Source organism: Lepus europaeus, chromosome 6, assembly GCF_033115175.1.
Source record: "Lepus europaeus isolate LE1 chromosome 6, mLepTim1.pri, whole genome shotgun sequence".
NCBI lineage: Eukaryota > Metazoa > Chordata > Mammalia > Lagomorpha > Leporidae > Lepus > Lepus europaeus.
Window position 1 is genome coordinate 63,137,211 of NC_084832.1, and position 13,431 is coordinate 63,150,641.

General features: G+C 43.0%; 1 protein-coding gene across 4 annotated transcripts in view; it reads right to left on the bottom strand.

Annotated features, from left to right (window-relative positions):
- The window catches only part of CAB39L (calcium binding protein 39 like), a 122,856-nt gene that overhangs the window by 17,791 nt on the left and 91,634 nt on the right, over window positions 1-13,431 (bottom strand). For all 4 annotated transcript variants that reach the window (XM_062194224.1, XM_062194223.1, XM_062194225.1 and 1 more), the window contains 2 exons: window positions 11,237-11,302; window positions 5,058-5,201 (listed from right to left, as the gene is read on the bottom strand). In XM_062194224.1, coding sequence (XP_062050208.1) covers window positions 5,058-5,201; window positions 11,237-11,302 — 210 coding nt within the window. The remainder of the gene's footprint in view (window positions 1-5,057; window positions 5,202-11,236; window positions 11,303-13,431) is intronic.

The window sequence follows — 13,431 nt, forward strand, 5'->3', positions numbered from 1 at the left end:
TTAAGTTCCTGGCTCCTGGTTTTAGCCCTGGCCCGGCCCTGGCCATTTCAGGCATTTGGAAGAATGAACTAGCATGTGAGAGCTCTGTCTGTCTTATCTCTCTCTGTGCCACTTCGCTTCTCCAATACGTAAAAATTTTAAAAATTAGTTGACAAAACTAAGCTGGCAGTTATAATTAGATGTACTCATAACTAATCCCTAAACTCACTTTGGTCTCCAATCCTTTCCCCTTGAGTAAACTTGGATTTGGTACACCGTGACCATAGTTGGTCTGCAAAAAGAAGTGAGGAATTCACAACTAGTCTTTCATAGAATAATCTATAATTCTGCATTCTTTCTTCTTTTTGACAGGCAGAGTGGACAGAGAGAGAGAGACAGAGAGAAAGGTCTTCCTTTTTGCCGTTGGTTCACCCTCCAATGGCCGCTGCAGCCGGCGCACTGTACTGATCCGAAGGCAGGAGCCAGGTGTTTCTCCTGGTCTCCCATGCGAGTGCAGGGCCCAAGCACTTGGGCCATCCTCCACTGCCTTTCCGGGCCACAGCAGAGAGTTGGCCTGGAAGAGGGGCAACCAGGACAGAATCCAGCACCCCGACGGGGACTAGAACCGGGTGTGCCGGCGCCGCTAGGCGGAGGATTAGCCTGTTGAGCCACGGCGCCGGCCCACTGCATTCTTTTTTCAATTGGACTGCATGGAAACTGTTCGTGCCTAGGACAGTTTTTGTTCTTTGCACTTGCCTTTAGCTGGACATCAAGCTGGTTTTTGTATCTTAGGGTAAGCTGAGCAGAACTTCGTATTTCATGGAAATGGCTACTCTGGCCAACTGCTGGGATCTGAGTGACAGACTACCACACTCAGGGTCATGTCTGGTGCTGCACACGCCCGAGCACCAGGAGCTCCCAGCTGAGCCAAATGCCACAGCCCACCCCTTACCAGTCTGGGGAGGGGTTGCAGCAGCACAGCCCTTTACTATTGAGGAAGTTACCAGGGGAAGGGAAAAGGAGAGGGAGAAGATCAGCTCAGAGCCAGGTCATGACCTCATCTCTGGGAGGGCCTGCACTTCACAGACACAAGCCTCTTTAGAACTAAACTTCAGGCGTTAAAAACTTAACTCTTGATTTTGCGAGTGAGAAATCAAATACAGATTTTCCTGAAGTTGCTGCTAGCATCTGAGCCAGAACAAACACCTCATTCTGTGGATTTTCATCCAGGGCGTCCTCAACATGCGATCCTGCTGGTCGGTACTCAGCACCTGATGGTCACGGAGCACGTGACGTGCATCTCATCTGAGTCCCTGAACCCATGAGCAAGCTAATGAAAGTTAGACACCAGTAACCAGGCAGGACACTGACGTGCTGAGCCGTGTGGAAGGTGCTTTGGGGGAAAAGGTATTAATAAAGAATTGTGGGGAAAAAAGTCTCCAGGATTCAGCTGTTGTTTTTTGCTAAATAACAACATATTATTTTTGGCAAGTAAACAATGAAGCTCCTACTTGAGCAGAAGGAATACAGTCGGGTACAAGGCAGGTCCAATTTATATACACACAAGTAAACAAGTGGTCAACTATTTTTAAAAGTACCCGTTCTGACCAACGCTTAGCCAAATTCTGATCTTCTCAGAGGGCAGAAGTAGGTTATTTCTGTTTTGCCACCCACTGAATCCTGCTCTAACACTGCATTTTGGAACAAAATTATATGGGAAACCTGTTCTCCCCTAGGCTGACAGATAAGTTCTGTGGGAGCTGAGTGGCAGAGCACATGGCCTCTGCAGCCCCTTCGGTCAGAGGGCCCTCAGGGGAGTCTGGGGTCTATTGTTTTAAGTGGAGCCATTTCCTAATCCTGGTATACCCTCTCTTTGTTTCACCCAGTGTGGTTACTTTAAAAAATTATTTATTTGAGGGGGCCAGCGCCTTGGCACAGTAGGTTAATCCTCTGCTTGCGGCACCAGTATACCATATGGGTGCCAGTTCTAGTCCCAGCTGCTCCTTTTCCAATCCACCTCTCTGCTGGGAAAGCAGCAGAGGGTGGCCCAAGTGCTTGGGCCCCTGCACCCGTGTGGGAGACTGGGAAGAAGCTCCTGGGTGCTGGCTTCGGATCAGCGCAGCTCTGGCTGTTGTGGCCATTTAGGGAGTGAACCAACAGATGGAAGACATTTCTCTATGTTTCTCCCTCTCGCTGTCGGTAACTTTAAAAACAACTGTCTGTAATCTTTAAAAAACAACTATTTATTTAAGAGACAGAGAGCGAGTGCTCCCATCTTCTAGTTCATTGACCAAATGCCTGCAACAGCCAAGGCTCGGCAAAGGCTGAAGCTGGGAGCTGGGAAATCAATGGTAGCGCCAGTGTGGGAGGCTGAAATCTAATCACTGAAGCCATTACCTGCTGCCTCCCAGGGTCTGTGTTAGCAGGGGGCTGGAGTCAGGAGCTGGAAACTGGGATGCAGGTTTCCCAACAGCTATCTTAACCACTAGGCCAAACAACTGCCCTCAGTTTGTTTACTTTTCATGTAACAATGCTAACACAGAGAAGGTTATAGGGAATAACATCAGACATCATGGTCCACCATCAGCTCTAGCAAAATCCAACATTTTGGCCATATCTGCCTGCAGACTTTTTAAATAAAATCAAACACTGCAGATACTATTAACGGCTCAAACACTTATCCATGATTTCACTCGTCCTCTTCCCTGCTGCTCTCCTGGGATGGCTGCTGCCTGACACTGGTAGGTGTCATCTCTAAGCACCCTGTTAGATTATAACTGCATGTGGGCTGGCGCCATGGCTCACTAGGCTAATCCTCCACCTGCAGCACCGGCACCCCGGGTTCTAGTCCCGGTTGCTCCTCTTCCAGTCCAGCTCTCTGCTGTGGCCTGGGAGTGCAGTGCAGGATGGCCCAGGTCCTTGGGCCCTAACCCGCATGGGAGACCAGGAAGAAGCACCTGGCTCCTGGCTTCGGATCCGTGCAGCGCGCCGGCCGTAGTGGCCATTTGGGGGGTGAACCAATGGAAAAAGGAAGACCTTTCTCTCTGTCTCTCTCTCACTGTCTAACTCTGCCTGTCAAATAAATAAATAAATAAATAACTGCATGTGGACAAATCCATACTAAGTATTGTTTTTCAAGCTTTCAGATCTTAAATAAATGGTATCTCCTAAACATATGCTTATTCCGCTCAATAACATGTTTCTGAGATTTAGCCGCATCTCAGAAGTTAACTTCATTGTCCTAGATCATTCTTCAAAATTGCCATAGACAATCGTAGGTTACTTCTCTACCACACACATTTTATGATTAGCTTGTCAAGATCCAAGAGAAGTCCTGTTGAGATTTTAAAATGGAATTTATAAACTGTCATGTCTCCCATTTACAAGCTTATTAACTCATCACTGAACAAATATTATACAGACTAAAAAATTCTGGAACCCTCTTAACTCTTAATTCTACTTTAGATATCAATCATAAGATAATAGTCCTAAATATGTTAAAAGCTATCTGGTTGTATAAAATGAGCATTATAAAATTATTTACAGTAGGAAAATGGGAATGATCTAAATATTAACGACACAGGACTAGTTACGTTAGAATAAATATACCCAATGAAAAACTCTGATTAAAGAAAAAAATATTAGAAAGAAAAAAGCATGCTCTGAGGATATTTCTTCCATCAAAGCAAAATATATTGTGAAATATAATATTTCCAAACCAGTAACAAAGTAAGCATCTGGCTGTATCTTCAGAGATTAATTTATGATTCAAACAGAGAATGCTTGAAAAAAGTAAAACATTCAGGGTCAGCGCTGTGGTTTAGTGGGCTGTCACCTCCTAGGGCCTGGCATCCAATATGGATGCCAATTTGAGTCTTGGCTGCTCCTCTTCCAATCCAGCTCTCTGCTATTTCCTGGGAAAGCAGTGGAAGATGACCCAAGTGTTTGGGTACCTGCACTAGCGTGGGAGACCCAAAAGAAGCTCCTGGCTCCTGGCTCCTGGCTTCAGATCAGCCCAGCTCCAGCCGTTGTGGCCATCTGGGGAGTGAACCAGCGGATGGAAGACCTTTCTTTCTGTCTCTCCCTCTCTCTGTCTGTAACTCTGCCTGTCAAATACATAAATAAAATCTTAAAAAAAAAAAAAAGCAAACATTCATACAGTTTAGGGTCTAGCTCAATTCTTGATTATTTAAGTAATTTCTGGGCAATAGAATCACCTATTTTCTAGTGGAAAAAAGTGTTTAGAGATATGGATTGGTTAGCAAACTTTTATAGGCAAAAGGGCATTCATTAAAATAACTATGGGCTGGTGCTGTGGCGTAGCTGTTAAAGCTGCCTTCTGCAGCACCAGCATCCCACATGGGCTCTGGTTTGTCTCGGCTACTCCACTTCCAATCCAGTTTTTAAAAAACTAACATTTCATTCAAATTATTCTATCAGAAAGACTGCATATTTAATTTTCTCTGAAGTACAAAGGAGAGGAAAAAGCAGGAAATTTTCCATTTAAAAGTAGAAAAAACTCCTATTCAAACAATGGTGTACCAACAAGAAGAGGTCCTCGGGCTGGAGTTGTGGCACAGTGAGCTAAGTGACGGCCTGTGATGCCAGCATCCCATATGGGTGCCAGTTCAAGTCCTGGCTGCTCCACTGCTCATCCAGCTCCTTGCTAATAATGTACCTAGGAAAGCAGCAGAAGATGACTCAAGTACCTGAGCCCCTGCCACCCACATGGGAGACCTGGACAGAGTTCCAGGATTCTGTCTTTGGCCTGACCCAGCCCTGATCTGTGCGCCATTTGGGGAGTGAACCAGCAGGTGGAATATTTCTTCTGTCTCTCCCTCTCTCTGTAACTATGGCTTTCAAACAAATAAATAAATACACTTTTTTTTTTAAATGAATGTCCTTATTGGGTGACCTGGAAACTTACCCACCCATCTGTCATTGGATGGCTTGTGTCTATAAGCTTTAGATAAATAAACCTTGTTTGATTTACCAAAATGCAGAAAAAGAAAGAAAAAAAGAGACAAAATTATTATTTCCATGGTTTGTACACATTATTTCCACGATTTGCACTTTACCTTAAAGACATGAAAGGCTTCAAACTGGATGTTGGGACTTTTGTCTCGGAGAAGGTTCATCATCAGCTTCAGGTTCTCTGGCTTGCTGATGTACTTGGTCATAATGGCAAAGTTGTGGCGGTCCAGGATGAGCTCACCCAGCAACTGCACAGAAACACAAAATTAAGGGTATCACCATCTAGCAGTCGCCTTACCCAAATCATCTATCACTTTCTCCTTGAAAAACAAAATACACATGTAAAAACAGCTTCCTAAAAAAACTGGAGAGTGAAGTGCATGTTGAAGAACAAGCATAGGACTGGGTCTGGCGCTGTGGCATAGCAGGTAAAGCTGGCACCTACAGTGCTGGCATCCCATATTGGTGCCAGTTAGAGTCCTGGCTGCTCCACCTCCAATCTAGCTCTCTACTATGGCCTGAGAGAGCAGTAAAGATGCCCCAAGTCCTTGAGCCCCTGCACTCATGTAGGAGACCCGCTGCGGCATTTGGGGAGTGAACCAGTGGATGGAAGAACTCACTCTCTCTCTCTCTCCTCTCTCTTTCTCTGTCTCTATCTCTCTGTAACTCTGCCTTTCAAATAAAAAAAATAAATCTAATAAAAAAACAAGCATAAAAGCAGAATTCATTTTAAGCTTTTCACAGTTGGCTAATGTCAGTGTTTACTGCATTTTTTAAGGCTGGTCATTGCTGAAGTTCCCCAAGAAATAGCCAAAAATTATTATTTTCATCACTGACTTTATTTTCATTATATTTGAAAGGAAGAGAGAGAGATCTTCTGTATACTGGTTTATTCCCCCAAATGCCCATGATAGCCAAGGCCAGGCCAAAGCTTCTTTCTTTCTCTTGTTCCTCACATGAAATTAACGTTCAAGATCTGACCAGTTTTTGTTTCTAAAGGTCCATTTTGAAAAATTCATATTTTTAAAAATTTCTTTGAGTGTCAGGAAACAGAGAGAGAGGTTCCCATGCCCTCAACAGCCAGGCTGGTCTAGGGCTAAAACCTTTGTGCCCCTTCCAGCCTAACTGTGTGATGTGTGGGGGCTGCTGGGAAAGTCAGATTCCTACAATCCAGAATCCTTTCCCCAGAAGGCAGAAACAAACAAAGAGGTTTTGTTATCCAATAGGCATATTCAGAACACAATTATGTGGGTAAAGGCAAAAAAGAATTGTGAAGGCGTAAAATTCCACCTTATTTATACAGCCAGGAGGCTACAATCCATCACACACTGGGCTCAAGGGTGAGGGTCACCTGGCCCCTGAAGGGGACTCAGAGCACCTGGAGCACCCTGGGTGCTCCTTCAGAGGGCACCCTCAGTTCACCTGGCATTTGAGGCAGCCATTTGTTACAGCAAATTGCCTATACCTGAACTCAACAGCCCCTGCTATCTGATAAGCCAAAGGGAACAGCTTGGAGAAAAGCACCTGGGCTAAACTCCAGGCTGACAGCAGAGAGCAGTGGTACCTTCTATACACGGACATTTCAAAGGGATGGCTCGCAGCCCGCAGGACAAAACCCCTCCTATAAAGAATCACCTCTGCTGTTAAATTGCCAAGAGGCTTGCTTAGCTGGCTTCTGAAGAGTCTATCTGTGTATCTGTTGTCAACTATCATATCTACCATATATACATATATATCATACGCATCCACGTATTTAGAAAAAGGGGTAATTTCATGTTTAAAAATTTACCCTTGAGGCAGGCATTAGCCTAGCAGTCAAGAAACCCGCATCCCATATTGGAGCTCTTGGGTTGAATTCCTAATTCCAGCTTCTTGCTAATGCAGACCCTGGGAGGCAGCTGTGATGGCTCAAGTAATGATGACACTCACCTACACGGGAGACCTGCATTGAGTTCTGGGCTCCAGGCTTTGGCTTTTAGTTTGGGCCTAGCTCTGGCTGTTATGGGCATTGAGGAGTGAACCAGTAGATGAGACATCTCTTTCTCTTTTTCTGTCTCTCTTAGCTCTCAAGTAAATATAAAATATTTTAAAATTTTCTCTTAAAACTCCCTCTTTCAGTAAGTATTTGTCAAAGTTAATTTATGAGTTAGGTTCCTATTAAGTCATTTCAATTTTTATTACATAGGGTACCCTATATAAAAATTCCATCCAATCTATCCACTGCTAATTCAATTGCACAACTTTTCTGAGATAATTTATTGTGTTAAATCACTTGAGTAACAACACTGAATCTTTAGCCATTAAATGTACATCTATTTTAAGCTAATACTGATAGTGACAAAATCCTACATTCCACTAATAATACAAAGCCTATAAAGCAAAACCATATTAAGTAAATTGAAAAAATCACATTTTGCTTATTGAATTTCATATTTTAATGCTTCAAAGTATATAGTAAAACCATTCAGCAAGTAGAAGTCTTTTTAAAATAGTGATTTAATGAAATCGACCAGAGCCAAAAACACTGCCCAAATTCCACCAACCTTCTTTTGAATTATAATCTTTCTTGCTAATAATTAAATGCCAGGCCTCTGAAGAAGATAAGAAATAAATTCCTAAGCTCCGTCACATGAGGGAAGGAATCTGACTGGCAATTATTCTTTACTGACACTAGGAATCCAAGGACCTTAAGATGGTTCAGGAAAATTTAGAATATGATTAACAAAAAGCAGCAGGGGCAACGACTTTCCAATCAGAAAACAGCCTAGGACTTAAGACAGTGTGCTAATGACCAAGTCATTTAGGATTATTTTAACAGTCTGACTTCCATGTATTTAAATGTGGTTATGTCAAAACAGGATACACAGTACCAGATTTAACCCCCCCCCAAAAGGAAAACCAAAACCGCTTCAGCAGAGCTTCTCAGAACATTTTGCTATCAAAGAACAAGCAATACTTAATTAATGTTTCTATATGAACCCAATTTCACAGTCATCTATCTTTTTGTTCCCTCAAATACAGTGCTAGAAGACCATTTTAGAAACATCTTTGCCTATAATCTAGCACTCAAAAGAAGCCAATTATTCAGAAACCACTTTGTTTTATCGGCTTTCTAGCAGGTTTTTTAAAAAGTTTAAGAACAATTTCATTAGCGGGCCCAGAGGGAGTGACATGTGAATTCGGGATGAGCTGAGTCAAGGCTGGCCAAGACTGAACAGGAGTGTTCTAGACAGAGGGAAAACAACGCAGAAAGAGGCCCCAGAAGCGGGCATTCGGATAGAAAGTAACTGTCAGCCCCATGACTCTGTGTAAGGTCCTGAAGACTCAATAAGAACAACTGTCACACGAAAAAAGTTCTGATCACTGCTGGAAATGCCACAAGGACACTTTCTAGAGACTCGACTTCATCTTTCTTCCTGCCAATCTGGTTCACTTCAGTTCATATCTGGCAGACTCCTACTGAAAAGAGAAAGGATCTGGATAATTTATGAGGGACTGCCTACACGCTGGCCCTTCGGAGCAAGGTCACCTCTCTTCCAGGGCCTCTATCTGTTAGAACATGGACGAGCTTCTGGCAGTCCTGGGGGCTCCTTCATGAAGAGTTCCTTTCTCCAGGGAGCTGCAGTGGCAATGGCTGCTGCCTTATCTCGGGTGCTCTCCGCAAGCTCCCTGCCCACGAGGGAGTAGGGCTCTGAGGGCTCTGCCTGGAGAGTAGCACACTCCGGGTTTCTGTTCTCAGTGGGTCACCTTGTACAGGTTCCACGCCAAGGGAAAAGTCAATCAAGTGTGCTGACAGATGGGCTGAAAACTGGCCTGTCTGCTAACCGGGAAAGCTGGAGCAGGCAGGGCACCAACACAGAGCAAAGTGGGTCATGGCTGATGCCAAGTCAGTTTATAAACTCATGGCACTGCCCGAGCTTAAACTTATACCCACTGTTTAGAAACAAAGGCATGGCTCTATGAATGTCATCATCCTGACATGCAAAAATAAGACAACTGTGACATTCAGCATGCCAGCACACTGTACAAAGTGCCTGGCTGAAAACAGTCAAGAACACGCCTTTGAGTATCTGATGGGATCTGAAGGGCAGAGATGTAGCTGCAGGCCAGGCCACAGCCCTCAGGAGCTTGCCCACCTTCCCTGGGCCCCAGTGGCTGCCTCCAGGCACCACTGTACTGCAGAAGGGCCAGCCTCATGGGCCTCACTCTGCTGGGCTCCCTGGTACCTCCACAGGCATTTCATAGGAGATAGGATTTCAAACAGCAATTGTTGTTTATTTTCACATGCGCACTCCTTATTCAGACTCATTTTAATTTTTTACAAATTAATACCACTCCTCTGGGCAGGCTTGTGTTACAGCAGTTAAGTCCCCACTTGGAATCCACACATCTCTTATCAGAGTGCCTGGAGGTTCAGTCTGGGCTCCTCTACTTCTGATCCAACTTCCTGCTAATGTGCACCAAGGAGGCGGTAGGTGGAGGCTCAAGCATTTGGGCCCCTGCTACCGATGTGAGAAACCCAGATTGGGTTCAGGGACCTGGCTTTGGCATGTCTCAACCCTGGCTGTTGCAGGCATCTGGTAATGAACAGCAGATAGAAAGAAGATCTTTGTCTCTCTGCCTTTCAAATAAAATGAAAATTAGTTAAAAAAGAAGAAAGAATCTCTGGGGCTGGCGCTGTGGCATTGCAGTAAAGCTGGCACTGCATCCCAAATGGGTGCTGGTTCGAGACCCAGCTGTTCCACTTCCAATCCAGCACTCTGCTATGGCCTGGGATAGCAATAGAATATGACCCAAGTCTTTGGGCCCCTGCACCCACGCGGGAGACCTAGAAGAAGCTCCTGGCTCCTGGCTTCAGATGGGCACAGCTCCGGCCGTTGCAGCCAACTGGGGAGTAAACCAGTGGACGGAAGACCTCTCTTTCTCTCTCTGTCTCTCGTTCTCTTGCTGTGCAACTCTCTCAAATAAATAAATAAATCTTAAAAAAAAATTTAAAAAAGAAAATATTTTTCTTTAAGTACTTAAGAAGTGGCCACATTTCATATTTCAAGATCTTTGCGTTAAACATAATTGAAGCACGTTGTATCATGGGGGAGGCACTGTAAGTAGCCCACAGTACAACAGTGGCTGGCTAGAAAGTTCAAGGAATGGGATCTAGCAATGAAATATGGGGAAAAAATTCTTTAGGATAATGTTACAAATCTTGGAGATAAGTATATCCAATAAGACAGAACTCCATTAACATTTCAATTCTACAAATATCATTTCATAGTAAAAAGTTGTTTTCCTACCCCAAAATAAAGATATTAAGAATTTATTAATTACTGTGCTTAAAATTCAGAGAATAAATTTAATTTTTTGTATTCTGTGTGTCATGTTTTGTCACTGGTACTTTTCTTTCTTTCTTTTTTTTCTTTTCTTTCTTTTTTTTTTTTTTTTTTTTGACAGGCAGAGTGGATAGTGAGAGAGAGAGACAGAGAGAAAGGTCTTCCTTTTGCCATTGGTTCACCCTCCAATGGCCGCTGCAGCTGGCGCGCTGCAGCCGGCACACCGCGCTGATCCGATGGCAGGAACCAGGTGCTTATCCTGGTCTCCCATGGGGTGCAGGGCCCAAGCACTTGGGCCATCCTCCACTGCACCCCCTGGCCACAGCAGAGAGCTGGCCTGGAAGAGGGGCAACCGGGACAGAATCTGGCGCCCTGACCGGGACTAGAACCCAGTGTGCCGGCACCACAAGGCGGAGGATTAGCCTAGTGAGCCGCGGCGCTGGCCCGTAACTGGTACTTTTCTCTCTTGTCTTCTCTGGAAAACACCTGAGTCTAGTTAACAGAGACACATATAAGAGACACAAGATCATTTCTTTCTGTCTATTCTGTTTCAAGGTAAACTGAAAGAGAATTATAAACGCCTCCTGCTTCTTCCTTATAAACTATAATCCCTATCTTCCTTTCATTCCAAGAGTAATTTCTTTCCATCCCCAGGAAATAGTCTCTAGGAGAGAATTACACTTCTACTTAAGTCAGCTTAGGTGTGATTTTCTTTCTGAGCAGGAATATTCTGATTTCTACTTTCTATGCACTTATTATTCATCTGGTTACTTCCACAACGTATCTGAGGCAGGACATTTACATTATTTTTACACAGTACAGTCATTACATAACACATACTTTTCAGGTTACTCATTAAAAGATAATTTTTCTGTATTCACTAGTCCACTAATCGATATTATTTGATAACAAGATATTGACTCTATTGACTCTAATTTAAAGAAATTGTATGTTACCTTTAAGGATTGTCTCTTAGTCACATAATTCTCAGACTGAAGCAATTTCTCATAGTCTTCAAAAATCTAATAAAAAGAAAATAAACATGAGAGAGAGTGGAAAAGCAGCAGGTCTAGGCTTTGTGCCCTCCTCTGTGGGGTCCCAGCCTGCCTTGCACCTCTGTGTATTTAACTGGGGCCGATCAGCACTGTCTGCACGGAGCTTTCACCATTTCATTAGGAAGATACTGTGGATGGAGAAGTCAAGTGACACAAGAGCCTCTCTTCTCTATTTTATACTAGCTCTACAAATTAGAAGTTGAATTGAAAAATGGAATCATTTTGAGTCCTCTCAATAAATTGAGTACAAATCTAAATTAAAAGTCGTCAGATGTACTTTTTTCCCTTAACTTCCACTCTCTGAATTTTTTGTGTATTATCCTTGAATGCAAAGTGTTATTGCGCACCATACTTACCTCCCTCACTCTAAGGTAAAGTTAAGGGGCTGTTACAACAGACTTTGCCATATACTGGTTTAATCTTCTATTTGCATTTATTATTATTATTTTTAAAGATTTATTTATTTATTTGGAAGGCAGAGTTCCAGAGAGGCAGAGGCACAGAAGAAGTCTTCCATCCACTGGTTCACTCCCCAGGTAGCTGCAACATCTGGAGCTGTGCTGATCCGAAGCCGGAAGCCAGGAGCTTCTTCTGGGTCTTCCATATGAGTGCAGGGGCTCAAGGACTTGGGCCATATTCTACTGCTTTCCCAGGCCATAGCAGAGAGCTGGATCAGAAGAGGAGCAGCCAGGAGCTGAACTGGAGCCCATATGGGATGTTGGCACTGCAGGCAGCAGCTTTACCCACAGGTCACAGCACTGGCCCCTGTATTTATTATAATTTCTTATGAATCTTTCCTTAACTTCTATCTAGCACATATAGTCACTGAATAGCCAAACTATAATAACAGTTCATTACCTAGATTAAAAAATAAGTCATTTTCCTTTAGTCTTGAAGCTTCTGGATGCCTCTGGCAAGAGCAATTATCTTCCCTTTATGTTTTATACTTGCCTCCAAGTATTCCAATTGATTCCATGGATTTTGATTGAGAATTTTAGGATATGAATATTACTTTAGATTTCATGATTACATAAATCTTAATCTTCAATCAAAGGAAGATCAGGAAGCAATTTATGAGTAAGTGATACACAATTCTGTGATTCAGAAGTGTGAAGATCTATTACTGATAGGTAGGGGATTCCACATCTTTCCAGAGTCCAGGAAACTACATCAGGTGATTTAGTATGGGTTGGTCACAGGCCTATGATGTACCTAACACTCTACTAAGGCTGTATACTGTTGGGAGGGTGTAAATTCATCAGTAGAAAGTACTCTTCACTTGGTAGTTACATAGTACATAATTTTCTACCAAAGATTCCAACCAATAGATACTTTCCTTAATTTACTCATTACTACCATAAATGCTATATATAAGGAGTCTTCAAAAATTTTAATAGAAAATATGTATTATCAAAAAACAGCATGAATTTCAAAAATTTTTGCACCAAAACAAACATATTTTCATTCCATTTTCCCCACACATGTGAAATTGTCTGTTGCTTTTAATGAATGAAGACCGAAAGAATCCACTAACCACACACATATAAACATTTAAAACTTGCTAGCTTGGAATCTATTATGAATGGCTCAGTGCTCCTTTCAGAGAGCAGATGGCTTTGCTGCTGACACATGCCAGGCACTATGCTGGGTGATGGGGACAGAGTAGTGGCGTTAACAGACATGTGTAAAATGCCTAAAATCCCAGGAAAAACTAAGTGCAGTTGCTGTTGCTATCACCACTGGGATGATGATGAGGCTGATGGTGACCAGTTCCCCCTCCTCAGAGTCACAGTCTAGACCTGTGCTCTCTACTACAGGACTGTAGGTGGTTACAGAACATGTGAAATGTGGCTACTTCAAATTGGGATGTGCTGTAAGTGTAAAATAAACACCACAGTTTGAAGACTCAGCACAAAAAGCAATGTAAAATAACTCAGTCATTTTGATTATACATTAAAATAATATTTTTAGACTAAATAGATGTATATTACTAAAATTAATTTCACCCATTTCTTTTTATATTTTTAGTAGCTCATATGAGTTAGGTAGTGGCTCATACATGTAACTTGCATTGTATCTTGACTGGACAGTGCTGG